The sequence below is a fragment of the Pan paniscus genome, chromosome 9, assembly GCF_029289425.2.
Source record: "Pan paniscus chromosome 9, NHGRI_mPanPan1-v2.0_pri, whole genome shotgun sequence".
Classification (NCBI taxonomy): Eukaryota; Metazoa; Chordata; class Mammalia; order Primates; family Hominidae; genus Pan; species Pan paniscus.
Window position 1 is genome coordinate 6,994,529 of NC_073258.2, and position 14,890 is coordinate 7,009,418.

At 40.9% G+C, this 14,890-nt stretch overlaps 1 protein-coding gene across 1 annotated transcript; it reads left to right on the top strand.

The window, feature by feature from the left end:
• The first annotated feature begins 12,567 nt into the window (after positions 1 to 12,567).
• LOC100978707 (olfactory receptor 52M1) lies at positions 12,568 to 13,521 on the top strand. Its single transcript, XM_003804653.3, has one exon. The coding sequence runs from the start codon at positions 12,568 to 12,570 to the stop codon at positions 13,519 to 13,521; it is 954 nt and encodes a 317-aa protein (XP_003804701.3).
• Positions 13,522 to 14,890: the final 1,369 nt, after the last annotated feature.

The window sequence follows — 14,890 nt, forward strand, 5'->3', positions numbered from 1 at the left end:
AAGGAGGATATTCAAACCCATCGCAAGGAAGCTAAGACCTTGAAAAAAGATTAGACGAATGGCTAACTAGAATAAACAGTGTAGAGAAGACCTTAAATGACCTGATGGAGCTGAAAACCATGGCAAGAGAACTACGTGATACAGTCACAATTTCAGTAGCCAATTTGATCAAGTAGAAGAAAGGGTATCAGTGATTACTACGTGATACAGTCACAATTTCAGTAGCCAATTTGATCAAGTAGAAGAAAGGGTATCAGTGATTGAAGATCAAATGAATGAAATGATGCAAGAGAAGTTTAGAGAAAAAAAAGAGTAAAAAGAAAGGAACAAAGCCTCCAAGAAATATGGGACTATGTGAAAAGACCAAATCTACCTTTGATTGGTGTACCTGAAAGTGATGGGGAGAATGGAACCAAGCTGGAAAACACTCTTCAGGACATTATCCAGGAGAACTTCCCCAACCTGGCAAGGCAGGCCAACATTCAAATTCAGGAAATACAGAGACCACCACAAAAGATACTCCTCGAGAAGAACAGCCCCCAAGACACATAATTGTCAGATTCACCAAGGTTGAAATGAAGGAAAAAATGCTAGAGGCAGCCAGAAAGAAAGGTCAGGTTACTCACAAAGGGGAACCCATCAGACTAACAGCTGATCTCTCAGCAGAAACCCTAGAAGCCAGAAGAGAGTGGGGGCCAATATTCAACATTCTTAAAATAATTTTCAACCCAGAATTTCATATCCAGCCAAACTAAGCTTCATAAGTGAAGGAGAAATACAATCCTTTACAAACAAGCAAATGCTGAGGGATTTTGACACCACCAGGCCTGCCTTACAAGAGCTCCTGAAGGAAGCAATGAACATGGAAAGGAACAACCGGTACCAGCCACTGCAAAAACATGACAAATTGTAAAGATCATCGACGCTAGGAAGATACTGAGTCAAATAACAGGCAAAATAAACAGCTAACATCATAATGACAGGATCAGATTCACACATAACAGTATTAACCTTAAATGTAAACAGGCTAAATGCCCCAATTAAAACACAGAGTGGCAAATTGGATAAAGAGTCAAGACCCATCAGTGTACTGTATTCAGGAGACCCATCTTATGTGCAAAGACACACAAAGACTCAAAATAAAGGGATAGAGGAAGATCTACCAAGCAAATGGAAAACAAAAAAAAAGCAGGGGTTGCAATCCTAGTCTCTGATACAGCTGACTTTAAACCAACAAAGATCAAAAGAGACAAAGAAGGCCATTACATAATGGTAAAGGGATCAATTCAACAAGAGCTAACTATCCTAAATATATATGCACCCAATACAGAAGCACCCATATTCATAAAGCAAGTCCTGAGAGACCTACAAAGACACTTAGACTCCCACACAATAATAATGGGAGACTTTAACACCCCACTGTCAATATTAGACAGATCAATGAGACAGAAGTTTAACAAGGATACCCAGGAATTGAACTCAGCTCTGCACCAAGCAGACCTCATAGACATCTACAGAACTCTCCACCCCAAATCAACAGACTATACATTCTTCTCAGCACCATACCGCACTTATTCCAAAATTGACCACATAGTTGGAAGTAAAGCACTCCTCAGCAAATGTAAAAACAGAAATCACAACAAACTGGCTCTCAGACCACAGTGCAATCAAATTAGAACTCAGCATTAAAAAACTCACTCAAAACTGCTCAACTACATGGAAACTGAACAACCTGCTCCTGAATGACTACTGGGTACATAACAAAATGAAGGCAGAAATAAAGATGTTCTTTGAAACCAATGAGAACGAAGACACAACGAACCAGAATCTCTGGGATACATTTAAAGCCGTGTGTAGAGGGTAATTTATAGCACTAAATGCCCACAAGAGAAAGCAAGAAAGATCTAAAATCGACACCCTAACATCACAATTAAAAACTAGAGAAGAAAGAGCAAACAAATTCAAAAGCTAGCAGAAGACGAGAAATAGCTAAGATCAGAGCAGAACTGAAGCAGATAGAGACACAAAAAACCCTTAAAAAAAAAAGTCAATGAATCCAGGAGCTGTTTTTTCTTTACAAGATCAACAAAATTGATAGACCGCTAGCAAGACTAATAAAGAAAAATAAAAAGAGGCTGGGCGCGGTAGCTCAGGCTTGTAATCCCAGCACTTTGGGAGGCTGAGGCGGGCGGATCACCAGGTCAGGAGATCAAGACCATCCTGGCTAACAGTGAAACCATGTCTCTATCAAAAATATGAAAAAATTAGGCAGGCATGGTGGCGGGCGCCCGTAGTCCCAGTTACTTGGGAGGCTGAGGCAGGAAAATGGCATGAACCTGGGAGGTGAAGGTTGCAGTGAGCCAAGATAGTGCCACTGCACTCCAGCCTGGGCGACAGAGCAAGACTCTATCAAAAAAAAAAAAAAAAAAAAAAAAACAGAAGAATCAAATAGACACAATAAAAAATGGTAAAGGACATATCACCACCAATCCCACAGAAATATAAACTACCATCACAGAATACTATAAATGCCTCTATGCAAATAAACTAGAAAATCTAGAAGAAATGAATAAACTCCAGGACACATACTCCCTCCCAAGACTAAACCAGGAAGAAGTTGAATCCCTGAATAGAACAGTAATGGGCTCTGAAATTGAGGCAATAATTAATAGCCTACCAACCAAAAGAAGTCCAGGACTAGATGGATTCACAGCCAAATTCTACCAGAGGTACAAAGAGGAGCTGGTTCCATTCCTTCTGAAACTATTCCAATCGATAGAAAAAGAGGGAATCCTCCCTAACTCATTTTATGAGGCTAGCATCATCCTGATACCAAAGACTGGCAGAGACACAACAAAAGGAAGAATTTTAGACCAATATCCCTGATGAACATCGATGTGAAAATCCTCAATAAAATACTGGCAAACCGAATCCAGCAGCACATCAAAAAGCTTATCCACCATGATCAAGGGGGCTTTATCCCTCGGATGCAAGGTTGGTTCAACACATGCAAATCAATAAATGTAATCCATCACATAAACGGAACCAAAGACAAAAACCACATGATTATCTCAATAGATGAATTTTGTCAAAGGCCTTTTCTGCAACAGTTCTTCATGCTAAAAACTCTCAATAAACTAGGTATTGATGGAATGTGTCTCAAAATAAGCTGTTTATGACAAACCCACAGCCAGTATCATACTGAGTGGGCAAAAACTGGAAGCATTCCCTTTGAAAACTGGCACAAGACAGGGATACCTTCTCTCACCACTCCTATTTCAACATAGTGTTGGAAGTTCTGGCCAGGGCAATCAGGCAGGAGAAGGAAATAAAGGGTATTCAAGTAGGAAAAGAGGAAGTCATATTGTCCCAGTTTGCAGATGACATGATTGTATATTGAGAAAACCCCATCATCTCAGCCCAAAATCTCCTTAAGCTTATAGGCAACTTCAGCAAAGTCTCAGGATACAAAATCAATGTGCAAAAACGCAAGCATTCCTATTCACCAATATGAGACAAACAGAGCCAAATCACGAGTGAACTCCCATTCACAATTGCTTCAAAGAGAATAAAATACCTGGGAATCCAACTTACAAGGGATGTGAAGGACCTCTTCAAGGAGAACTACAACCTACTGCTCAATGAAATAAAAGAGGATACAAACAAATGGAAGAACATTCCATGCTCATGGGTAGGAAGAATATCGTGAAAGTGGCCATACTGCCCAAGGTAATTTATAGATTCAATGCCATCCCCATCAAGCTACCACTGACTTTCTTTGCAGAATTGGAAAAAACTACTTTAAAAGTTCATATGGAACCAAAAAATAGCCTGCATTGCCAAGAAAATCCTAAGCAAAAATAAAGTTGGAGGCATCAGGCTACCTGACTTCAAGCTATACTACAAGGCTACAGTAACCAAAACAGCATGCTACTGGTACCAAAACAGAGATCTAGACTAATGGAACAGAACAGAGCCCTCAGAAATAACACCACATATCTACAACCATCTGATCTCTGACAAACCTGACAAAAACAAGCAATGGGGAAAGGATTCCCTATTTAACAAATGGTGCCAGGAAAATGGGCTAGCCATTTGTAGAAAGCTGAAACTGGATCCTTTCCTTACAACTTACACAACAATTCAAGATGGATTAAAGACTTAAATGTCAGACCTAAGACCATAAAAACCCCTAGAAGAAAACCTAGGCAATACCATTCAGGACATAGGCGTGGGCAAAGACTTCATAACTAAAACACCAAAAGCAATGGCAACAAAAGCCAAAATGGACAAATGGGATCTAATTAAACTAAAGTGCTTCTGCACAGCAAAAGAAACTACCATCTGAGTGAACAGGCAACCTACAGAATGGGAGGAAACTTTTGCCATCTACCCATCTGACAAAGGGCTAATATCCAGAATCTACAAACAATTTAAATTTACAAGAAAAAAATCAAACAACCTCATCAAAAAGTGGGCAAAGGATATGAACACACTTCTCAAAAGACAACATATATGTAGCCGACACATGAAAACAATTGGTCATCAGATAAATGCAAATCAAAATCACAGTGAGATATCATCTCACACCAGTTACAATGGTGATCATTAAAAAGTTAGGAAACAACAGGTGATAGAGAGGATGTGGAGAAATAGGAACACTTTTACACTGTCGGTGGGAGTGTAAACTAGTTCAGCCATTATGGAAGACAGTGTGGTGATTCCTCAGGGATCTAAAACTAGAAATACCATCTGACCCAGCAATCCCATGACTGGGTATATGCCCAAAGGATTATAAATCATGCTACTATAAAGACACATGCACATGTATGTTTATTGTGGCACTATTCACAATAGCGAAGACTTGGAACCAACCCAGATGTCCATCAATGATAGACTGGATTAAGAAAATGTGGCACATATACACCATGGAATACTATGCAGTCATAAAAAGGATGAGTTCATGTCCTTTGTAGGGACATGGATAAAGCTGGAAACCATCATTCTGAGCAAACTATTGCAAGGACAGAAAATCAAACACTGCATGTTCTCACTCATGGGTGGGAATTGAACAATGAGAACACTTGGACACAGTGTGGGGAACATCACACACCAGGGCCTGTTGGGTGGGGGGATGGGGGAGGGATAGCATTAGGAGAAATACCTAATGTAAATGACGAGTTAACGGGTGCAGCAAACGAACACAGCACATGTATACATATGTAACAAACCTACATGTTGTGCACATGTACCCTAGAACTTAAAGTATAATTTAAAAAAATGAAAGTGGGACTGAGGAGGTTCGGAAGTCAGTTATGGAGTTGAACGGTTTGTCTGCAGAGTCTAAGTCTTCTCCATGGATACCAGAAACTGGGATGAAGTAGAAAGCTTATCCAGGTAGAAAAATCCTCAATGATGTTCTTCCATAAGTTTCAACATGTCTTTAAGTAAGGAGGAACAATAAAAGGGTGACATTTGCAGCTAATGCCATATGGTCATGAGCTTTTGACAAAAGATGGAAGAACTCTGGAAACAGTAATAAGTAACCCCAAACTTATCTGTTTTGTATTGAGGTGCATGAGACAGAGATTGACCACCATTGAGGGCTAAGGGTAAGTACTGTTCTTGATTAAAAAGCTCCCCCTTCCCCCACTGTTGTAGTTTTGGAATGTTTGACATTTTAGAAGTATTTATGGAAGAGTTCCAGAAAGTTGAGAACACAGTACACTCAATGTAAGGAAGATGTAGAATTTGAACCTAGGACACACAAACCCAAAACTTTTGCTTTTAACCACTGTGGAAATCTTAGGCAAATTGCTTAGATTGTACTTCACATCTCTGATCTGAGAAGTGGAGATTAAAGAAGTTCACATCTCATTAAAAATTAGCTGGGTGTGGTGGCATGTTCCTCTGGTCCCAGCTGCTTAGGAGGATCGGCTTCAGCCCAGGAGGTTGGGGCTGTGGTGAGCTATGTTCGTGCTGCTGCACTCCAGCCTGGGCAGCAAAGTGAGGCCCTGTTTCAAAAAAAGTTGTTCTCTCATAGGGTTGTTCCTGCAGAAGGTAAACTCACAAAAGAAATCAGACAACATTACATAAAGAAGACATTTGTATATACGTTTATAGCAGCCCAATTCACAATTGCAAAAATGTGGGACCAGCCTACATGTCCATCAGCCAACAAGTAGAGAAAATTGGTGCGTATACATACATAATATGGGATACAACTCAGCCAGAAAAAGGAGTGAAATAATGGCATTTGCAGCAACCTGAATAAAGTTGGAGACCCTTGTTCTCAGTGAAAGTAATTCAGGAATGAAAAACCAAATATTGTATGTCCTCACTTATAAGTGGGAGCTAAGCTATGAGGATGCAAAGGCATAAGGATGATATAATGGACTTTGGGGACTCCGTGAGGAAGGATGGGAGGGGGTGAGGAATAAAAGGCTACACACTGAGTCCAGCATTTACTGCTTGGGTGACAGGTGCACCAAGTCTCAGAAATCACCACTAACCCATGTAACCAAAACCCCCCGTTTTCCAAAAATTATTGAAATAAAAGAAATGAGACTTAGGAATGGAGATCGGGGTGAAAAAGGAAGTCTAACGATTTAGGCATAACTTGGTCAAAGACAAATCTTGTAAGTGTCAGAACTGGCACTGGGGCTGTGGTCTATACTCAACCATGGCAGTATACCACTTCTGTCATGGACAAGAATGAGCTCAAGTTTGATCTCAGAGCCCGAATCCTGGATGTACTTCTTGTGAGGTTGGGAAGGTGGCTTTAAGAAAAATGCTTTCCCTATTATAGCATCAGTATTCCCATTTGAGGGAAATTCTCAGGCTTCAGAGATGTATGTAAGTCCCTCAGTTGGTATTTATATCTCCATGTACTCCAATTAAGCATCTGGGCTAACAAGTTTAGAATTTTATTCTAGAATTGAACATGAACAATGTTTATTTCAGAGAAATTATAACACTGAACTGATAAAGTTATAGACTGAGAGTCCAATATTCAACTTGTTGTTGGTATTGTGTTGGTCTGACTTTTCATCTTTGATTGACCTACATATGGGAGACCTAGCTATAAAATAGGATTGAATGGGAAAATCTGAGTAGTTGCATTCAAATGAAGGTTTAAGATATTTAACGACACCAAGCTCTATGTTTGTGTTGCAGAGCCCGGTCAGCCAGTGGCATAATCTCATTTGGGGGCCAGGGCGCCCTCTCCTGGACAGTGTTAGAATGGGGACAGTGTTAGAATGTCAATGTTTGCTTCTGATTCAGATCTGTTTCCAAGACTGAATATGTATCTCTTCTGTTTATTTTCCTATAGTGAAAGGTAACACTTTTTCCTGCACATCTGAGGCATATCTCCCTTAAGTTGGAACAATGAGGTTTTGAAAGTTTGTGCATCAAATTAAGGGATGAGGACTTACTGTAACCTTAAGGATAATTCAACAAGTACGTTGGTTTATTGGATACTTTTAGTTTTCAAATGTTGTACAAGGCATCCAGATACAGAATAGACTGAAATACTAAGTTTGTCAAAGCAGAGTTTATCCACTGGAGGTGGTAAATGCTGGATATGAATCTGGATATGAATTTCAAATTCTAGATATGAATCTGTATAGACTGACAGCCAAATAAAAAAGTAGGACTAAGGGTACAGCATACATGCAGGATAGAAGGATCCTGTATATTTTGGCCACTACCAGCTATTTCACACAGAATGTAAAATGTAAGCTTGGGGAGCAGGTTGCAAGCTTCTGGAAGTTCCCAGCTTCTCCCGAGGTTCTATAGAGTTAGAATCCTCTGAAAGGGGAGTGGAAGTGAAAATGAGATCCTTCCCATAATGATTCTACTGCATTAGCCCCTTCCCTGACTATATTAGCTCCTAGCCTGAAAGAGAAGGTCAGGTTGTATCTCCCAGGCTTAGAGCTAGCCCTTCCTGAAGACACAGGGACAGCAGTAATGTTGATAATGCTGTTTAAGCATTTGTTATGTTTGTCTTACTAGGCCCTTCATATGCAGTATCCAAGTTATAACTACTATTGAAAGAGATTATTCAATTTATGCTTGAAGAACTGGAAATGATGTAACTTGCTTGAGGTCACATAGTGAGTATGTAACTGGGCTGGCTTTGCAAACTCAAGCCTTTGAGGCTTCAGAGGCCATGCCTTGTCACACATCCTGAAGTGTGACGCTCCAACACATGAACATCCTATTGGAACACTTGAAGAAAAAAACTGCTTCTTCAGTTTTTCACTGAGAGAAGGGATGTTAGAGAAGGTTTCATTCAAAAAGATGTGAAGGAGATCTACCATTCCACCCACAAGGAGAGTCCTTTCCACAATATAAACTGGAGTGGGGGAAAAATCTCTTCAGTATCTAATTTTGAAGAGTTGCTATTCAGTTGTCTTAAATAATTTAGGACCCTACCATCACCCCCTAATACTGTGAAGAGATTAGACTTTAGACAGATAGGGGACTGGAGTTCAGCCTGAGTCCCAGGAAACTCATCCCCACCCTGGGAAGGTCTTTGATTTCTACTTGGTGTCCCTAGAATAGCTGCCGATACTAGGAAGGCCAGATGCAAGAAACAAGGGGACTTGGATGCAAGGGATTATGACTCAGTTAATGGGTCTGTTCCTTCCTTCTGGACCAACCCTGGCATGCCAGGAACAGCTGTATCTTAAGTTTAGATTCTGTGCTCATCCTTCTAGGACAAAGCCTGCTATTAACTTTCTATATTGAGGAAAGTGGGGAGGGCTCAGATCCCAGATGGAATTCCCTAGACACCTGAGCAGAATGCTTATAAGTGCAAGGTCTCTGAGGCATATGTAGAGCCCCAGGCTCTTACTGACATGACCCAGCCCAGGTAAGAACATCTTACAAAGAATGATATAGAAAAAGAATAGGGGTCATAGGGAGGAGTTCCCAGCTTAAGGATGAATAGACCTTGGGCAATCAACTTAGCTCATACTCCTGTAAGTCTAAGGCAAGACTCAGGAAAGGCATTCTCTGGGAAGGGGATTTAGAATGGGTAGAGTTCCCACAGAGCCACAGACAAGGAGATTGATGAAGCCTCTAGTTCACTAATGACAATACAAGACCTTTTAAATACATCACCATGTTCTTTAAATAAACACAATATTTTATTCTTATTCAACAGAGCCAGGTACTGTGCTAGCACATGACTTCTAGTAAGACAGGCAAGATCACCACTGTTTTAGAACTTATTCTGTTTGGGGAAAGATACATCAGAAGACAATTCAGAGAACTATTCAGACAGTACAGAAATAGGGCTTGGAACTAAGAATCAAGGCAAGGTTCATTAAAGTGGATATCTAAGCTATGGCAAAGTGAACATGTAAGGATTCACTAGGCGAGGGAGGAAGGAAGAACGTCATTTCAGTATCAGGAAAGAACATGTATTCTTCTCAAGCAAAAGGACATGTTGCAGTTGGGAAACAAATGCAGTCTCATTGGAAGGTAGTAAGCAGGATGAGGAATGGTAAAAGCCATGGCAGGTTATGGTGGATGTGTTTGGATGGATCACTCAGATGAGAGGTTGCTTTGCAGAATGCTTATGCTCATACCATCCCTGCACAGAAGCTGCAGTAGACTACTGTATTTAAGGTATGAGAACTGCTCCTGACAAATGAGGTATGAATTAAAGAGCTACTCTCAGTGTTAGGATCTTAGGGGAAAAGACGGGGGTCAAAAACTTATCCCAAGAGTCGGTCCTCCCCATGTAGCAGCTGAAGTGCATCTCTCTAGTCAAGGATATGCTCTTCAGTTTCACAACATGTTCCCAGAAATGAATAGGAAGAGATGAAATGGAGGTATCCATCAAGAAACAGCCCTGTATGTTGTCAGGTATGAGGAAGGAAAGCGAGAGAAGATAAATTCTACCTTCTCCAGAGTTTCAGGTCAGTCCAGAGGGGCAAGGTCTGTGATACCAGAGACCTATTGGATTTCATGAAAAGTCACTTCCTCTTGTGTCCACAATTCACCAAGCAATTCAGATCACAGATGAGACCAGTTCACACTTGGTCTCATCTGTCATTTGTGCCTGTAAGTTCCTCTTATAACATGATCTCTGCACAAATCTAGAAGGGAGCCATTTGCCAGGGAAAAAGTGAAGGGATTCAAATTGCATTAGAAGGAAAGATGGACCCTGAAACAGCTTTCTCACTAATATAGGAGGGGTAATAGCTGTACTTAGGAATCATGGCAACAGAAAAATCCACTTGGTTGAGTCCTGTTAATTTTTACATTCAAGAACTCTACATTTCTGGAGTAGAACAAAACTTTTCCACATTACAGCTTTGTTTAGTAGGACATGTTCAAGCTATAAAAGCCATTTGATTAGACATACGAGTAAAATAGAAAAGTCTCCCTTTATTGTAAATCTAAATATCAGAGGAAAGATTATCTAGCCCCTGATTGTCATGAATTTATAGCTCTTTTGCCTTTAGGATTAGTTCTGTGACTTGTCAACTTTCAGATTCTGTGTCCTACTGAGGAAGCAATCTTCTTGTCAAGAGATAATACTGGGTAAAGATTATATACTGTTGGGATCTGGTCTGATATATTCATGAAATAACAAGTGGCATAGTCAAAGGGGCAGTTGAAGGGATTATCTGCAGAGGCTTGAGAAGAGTTAAGGAACTTGACAAGGGATGGGGAGGCACTGGGACTAACAGTAAGCAGCACAACTTAGCCTAGAACTGACCGGGTAAAGCAGGGCATGGTTACCAGAAAACACAAAGGGTCACTTCAGGAGCTGGGGCCTTTGGTAGAAGACCAAGACACTGCCAAACATAGCTGGTAGGAAGGGAACTAGAGAGTAGGTCTCTAATCTCTGGTTTTACCCTTATCTCTCCTGTTAGTGCCTCACATTGACTGAGCCTACCTGGAAAATAGAGGACAAGGGAATCTGGGTGATACAGCCCATGAGTAAAATATAGCATCTGAGACATAGAACAGGGATCTATGCAAATGGAGAGTGCAAATGAAGAACAACCAGAATATAGGTTAAGGAAGCCAAGCCACCTCCTTCCAACTAAATCCATCACTCCATTCTACCTGATGACTTCACAGGCCAGTTCCTGTGTACTCCTTTCCTTCCCAGCCCCAATGACTCAGCCTTTTTATTTTCCCTATTTTGCAGTTATTGCCAACATTATGTCTACTTGTCATAATCTTTGAGAATCTGAAGGTGAGCCCAGCTTATGGAGAGGTTTTATGGGATAATGTCAGACTTACAGCAGTCACCCTCCCAAGCACCACAGCTTCCTGGAGATAGACATTCCAGAGTCTTTTGAAGTTTGAACATTTTTGGCTTTGCATGTTAGTCTCAACAGAATAAAGAACTAATGCTTAGTGTTACTGCCAGACCCTGTATTTTCATTTAATCATGACAACTTCTCTAGGCCATAGCTTTAAGTTTGTTGCAAAGTGTGGTTAGTTGTATTTCACTAATGGGATAAAGCAGTTTGCCTAAGCTTTCACTGCCAAGATCTGAAGACAGATCTAGAAAAGTCCTAAGCCCAGATTGCTGACTATTCTGTAGTCAACCTAACTAGGCTTAAGATGTAGAGCATGAAACTTCTTACACACTCCTCACCTTCTTTCACATTCCTCTGATATATAAGGAACACATTCTGGTATAATCTTTTAGACAAAGATTAAAAAAAAAATCAGACAACACATTGTTTTCATGTATTTGCTTTAAATTGACATCTTTTTAGTGAGTTGCTCTGGACTTCAAGTAAGGGTGTTTCATGGCCAAACATTTGTCTTAGGCTTCATGCCACTCTGCACTGAATGTCTTCTTCCTCCCTGCTGATAACCCTCTGTTTCTGGAGCCTTCTCTTCATATTCAGTCTTCATGAAGGGAGGAGGCCCTTGCCAGGCTTTGCCTTTGGGTATCAAATACGCATAAACTGAGCTTTGGTCAGCTTTCATCTTTCAGAAATCACTTTGTTTCTACTCTCTGGAAGGTCTCATCTTTACCACCCCAAGTCTCTGCCTTGTGACTTTGGCCTGCAAATTAGACATTTCAGCTCATCCAGTAGTCAATTCTGGTCCCAGGCTTAAGCTTTGGTTTACCATAGAGCCTAGATAGTCCCAGGTGTCTCTGACCCTCTGACACTTCAGTGCATGTCCTTTTCTTTCAAGTAGCTGTACACTCTAAAACCTTCCAACATAATCTCAAGCACCACCTCATAGCCTACCTGCAGTGGTAAATGACCAGATAGTTATTTGCTTTAGGTCAGTTCATTCACTGATGCAAGAATATCACTCCTGGAAGGTCATACTACAAAAAGATATATTTCATTCAAATGAGTGTTTTGGCTTGTGCTTTGTAAGATTTTGCGAACATTTTAGTGTAATATGACACTGACATTCTAGAAGTTCTTCTAAAGATGACTTATCTAACATCTAGTCAGTGACCCTATTATTATAGGAACTTAGAGTAAAATATTGTCTTTTATTTCCAGGAAAAACATCCTGCTGCGTTTAGTGGTAACAAGTGAGAAGGTTCACATATAAATAGCCATGCTCACTTTTCATAATGTCTGCTCAGTACCCAGCTCCTTCTGGCTCACTGGCATCCCAGGGCTGGAGTCCCTACACGTCTGGCTCTCCATCCCCTTTGGCTCCATGTACCTGATGGCTGTCGTGGGGAATGTGACCATCCTGGCTGTGGTAAAGATAGAACGCAGCCTGCACCAGCCCATGTACTTTTTCTTGTGCATGTTGGCTACCATTGACCTGGTTCTGTCTACTTCCACTATACCCAAACTTCTGGGAATCTTCTGGTTTGGTGCTGGTGACATTGGCCTGGATGCCTGCTTGGGCCAAATGTTCCTTATCCACTGCTTTGCCACTGTTGAGTCAGGCATCTTCCTTGCCATGGCTTTTGATCGCTACGTGGCCATCTGCAACCCACTACGTCATAGCATGGTGCTCACTCATACAGTGGTGGGTCGTTTGGGGCTTGTTTCTCTCCTCCGGGGTGTTCTCTACATTGGACCTCTGCCTCTGATGATCCGCCTGCGGCTGCCCCTTTATAAAACCCATGTTATCTCCCACTCCTACTGTGAGCACATGGCTGTAGTTGCCTTGACATGTGGTGACAGCAGGGTCAATAATGTCTATGGGCTGAGCATCGGCTTTCTGGTGTTGATCCTGGACTCAGTGGCTATTGCTGCATCCTATGTGATGATTTTCAGGGCCGTGATGGGGTTAGCCACTCCTGAGGCTAGGCTTAAAACCCTGGGGACATGCGCTTCTCACATCTGTGCCATCCTGATCTTTTATGTTCCCATTGCTGTTTCTTCCCTGATTCACCGATTTGGTCAGTGTGTGCCTCCTCCAGTCCACACTCTGCTGGCCAACTTCTATCTCCTCATTCCTCCAATCCTCAATCCCATTGTCTATGCTGTTCGCACCAAGCAGATCCGAGAGAGGCTTCTCCAAATCCCAAGGATAGAAATGAAGATTAGATGATTACTATTTTCTTCTCTCTCAAATAAGCTCATGGAGAAGGTGTTTAAATATGGTAGGCTGCTTCCCATTAGGAACTTTACAAGCAGTTTGAGGTATTAGGCACTGTGCTCTCCAACTTTTGTAGTTCCAAAGGAATTCTAAGAAAGTATACAACTCTAAGTCCTAAAAGGTGGAAAATACAAAACTTACAACTAAAGGATATTTGAGCTGCAAAGAAGGTAAACCAACCATGATAACGACAAGCTGCTAATATTTAGCATTGTTCATGTAATTCTTGAAAATATCCTGACATGAGGTATTATTTATATTATATGAGGAAATAGGACAGAACACCCTTGCTTTATGAACTACATACAGTTACTTAAGCTGCCTAGCTCCACGTTTGGTTGGAATTTGTAATACATTGTAAAGTTATGTATTAATACTTTCTATTCTTTGTTTTCTGTATATCCTTTAAAAGGTAAATTAAAAAAACTAAGTCATTTAATTGAAGTTTCCTTAGCTGCAAGGTGACACCTTCCTGAGTTAAGCCTCTCTTAATTGAGATGCTGTTCAAACTGCCTGTAAAAATGTGTTCTAGAAGACTCACTTTTATGTGCCCAGAAGACTTGGGGATACTTATGAAAGAGAATGTGGCCTGAAAAAAAATTGTCAGGTCAATGAAGGAAAATGAGACAAGGTTACCATGTCTCAACATTGCCTTTGTTGTATTCTCTGCAGGCTTGACGCATATGAGGACTCTGTGGAAATAAGTCTTCCCTTTCCCACAGAAACACTCCCCAAACCCTAATCCATCTGTAGGATTCCTGCCGATAGTGTGCTACATCCTTAAAATGAATCAGCATCAAGTTGCGAGTTATATAGTTTATAGAGACACTGACTTTGTCCTCCAGATTAAATGTTAGCTCAATGACTAGAACATAGTTAATATGGATAAAGCATTTAGTTACTATTGACAGGATTACTGACATAGTCCTCCCAACCACACTAAGCTAAGAATTACTCTATTTTGCAAATGAAGAAATTGAGGTTCCCAGAAGTGATAGAATTGCCCAAGGTCACTCAGAGAGCAATAGTGAAACCAGGAATTCAGCCAAGTTTGTTTTTAAAGCTCAAAGGCTTCCAAGCCTCTCTGTTCCACATTTTCCTTAACTGAGGAAGGGTGCTGAAAGGCCTTTCCTGGAGGTCTGAGCTGTCATGCACTTAGACATTAGCTACACCCATTATTTCTAAAGTCAGAAGTGTACAGATCAAAAAGCAGTTTCTTTTACAGTGCTGTTTCCAGAGGAAGGACAAAACGTAAATCTAGGTCTGCTCACTAATTCTACAACTCCATAAAGTCAGGAAAATGTTGAATACACTAGGCTTT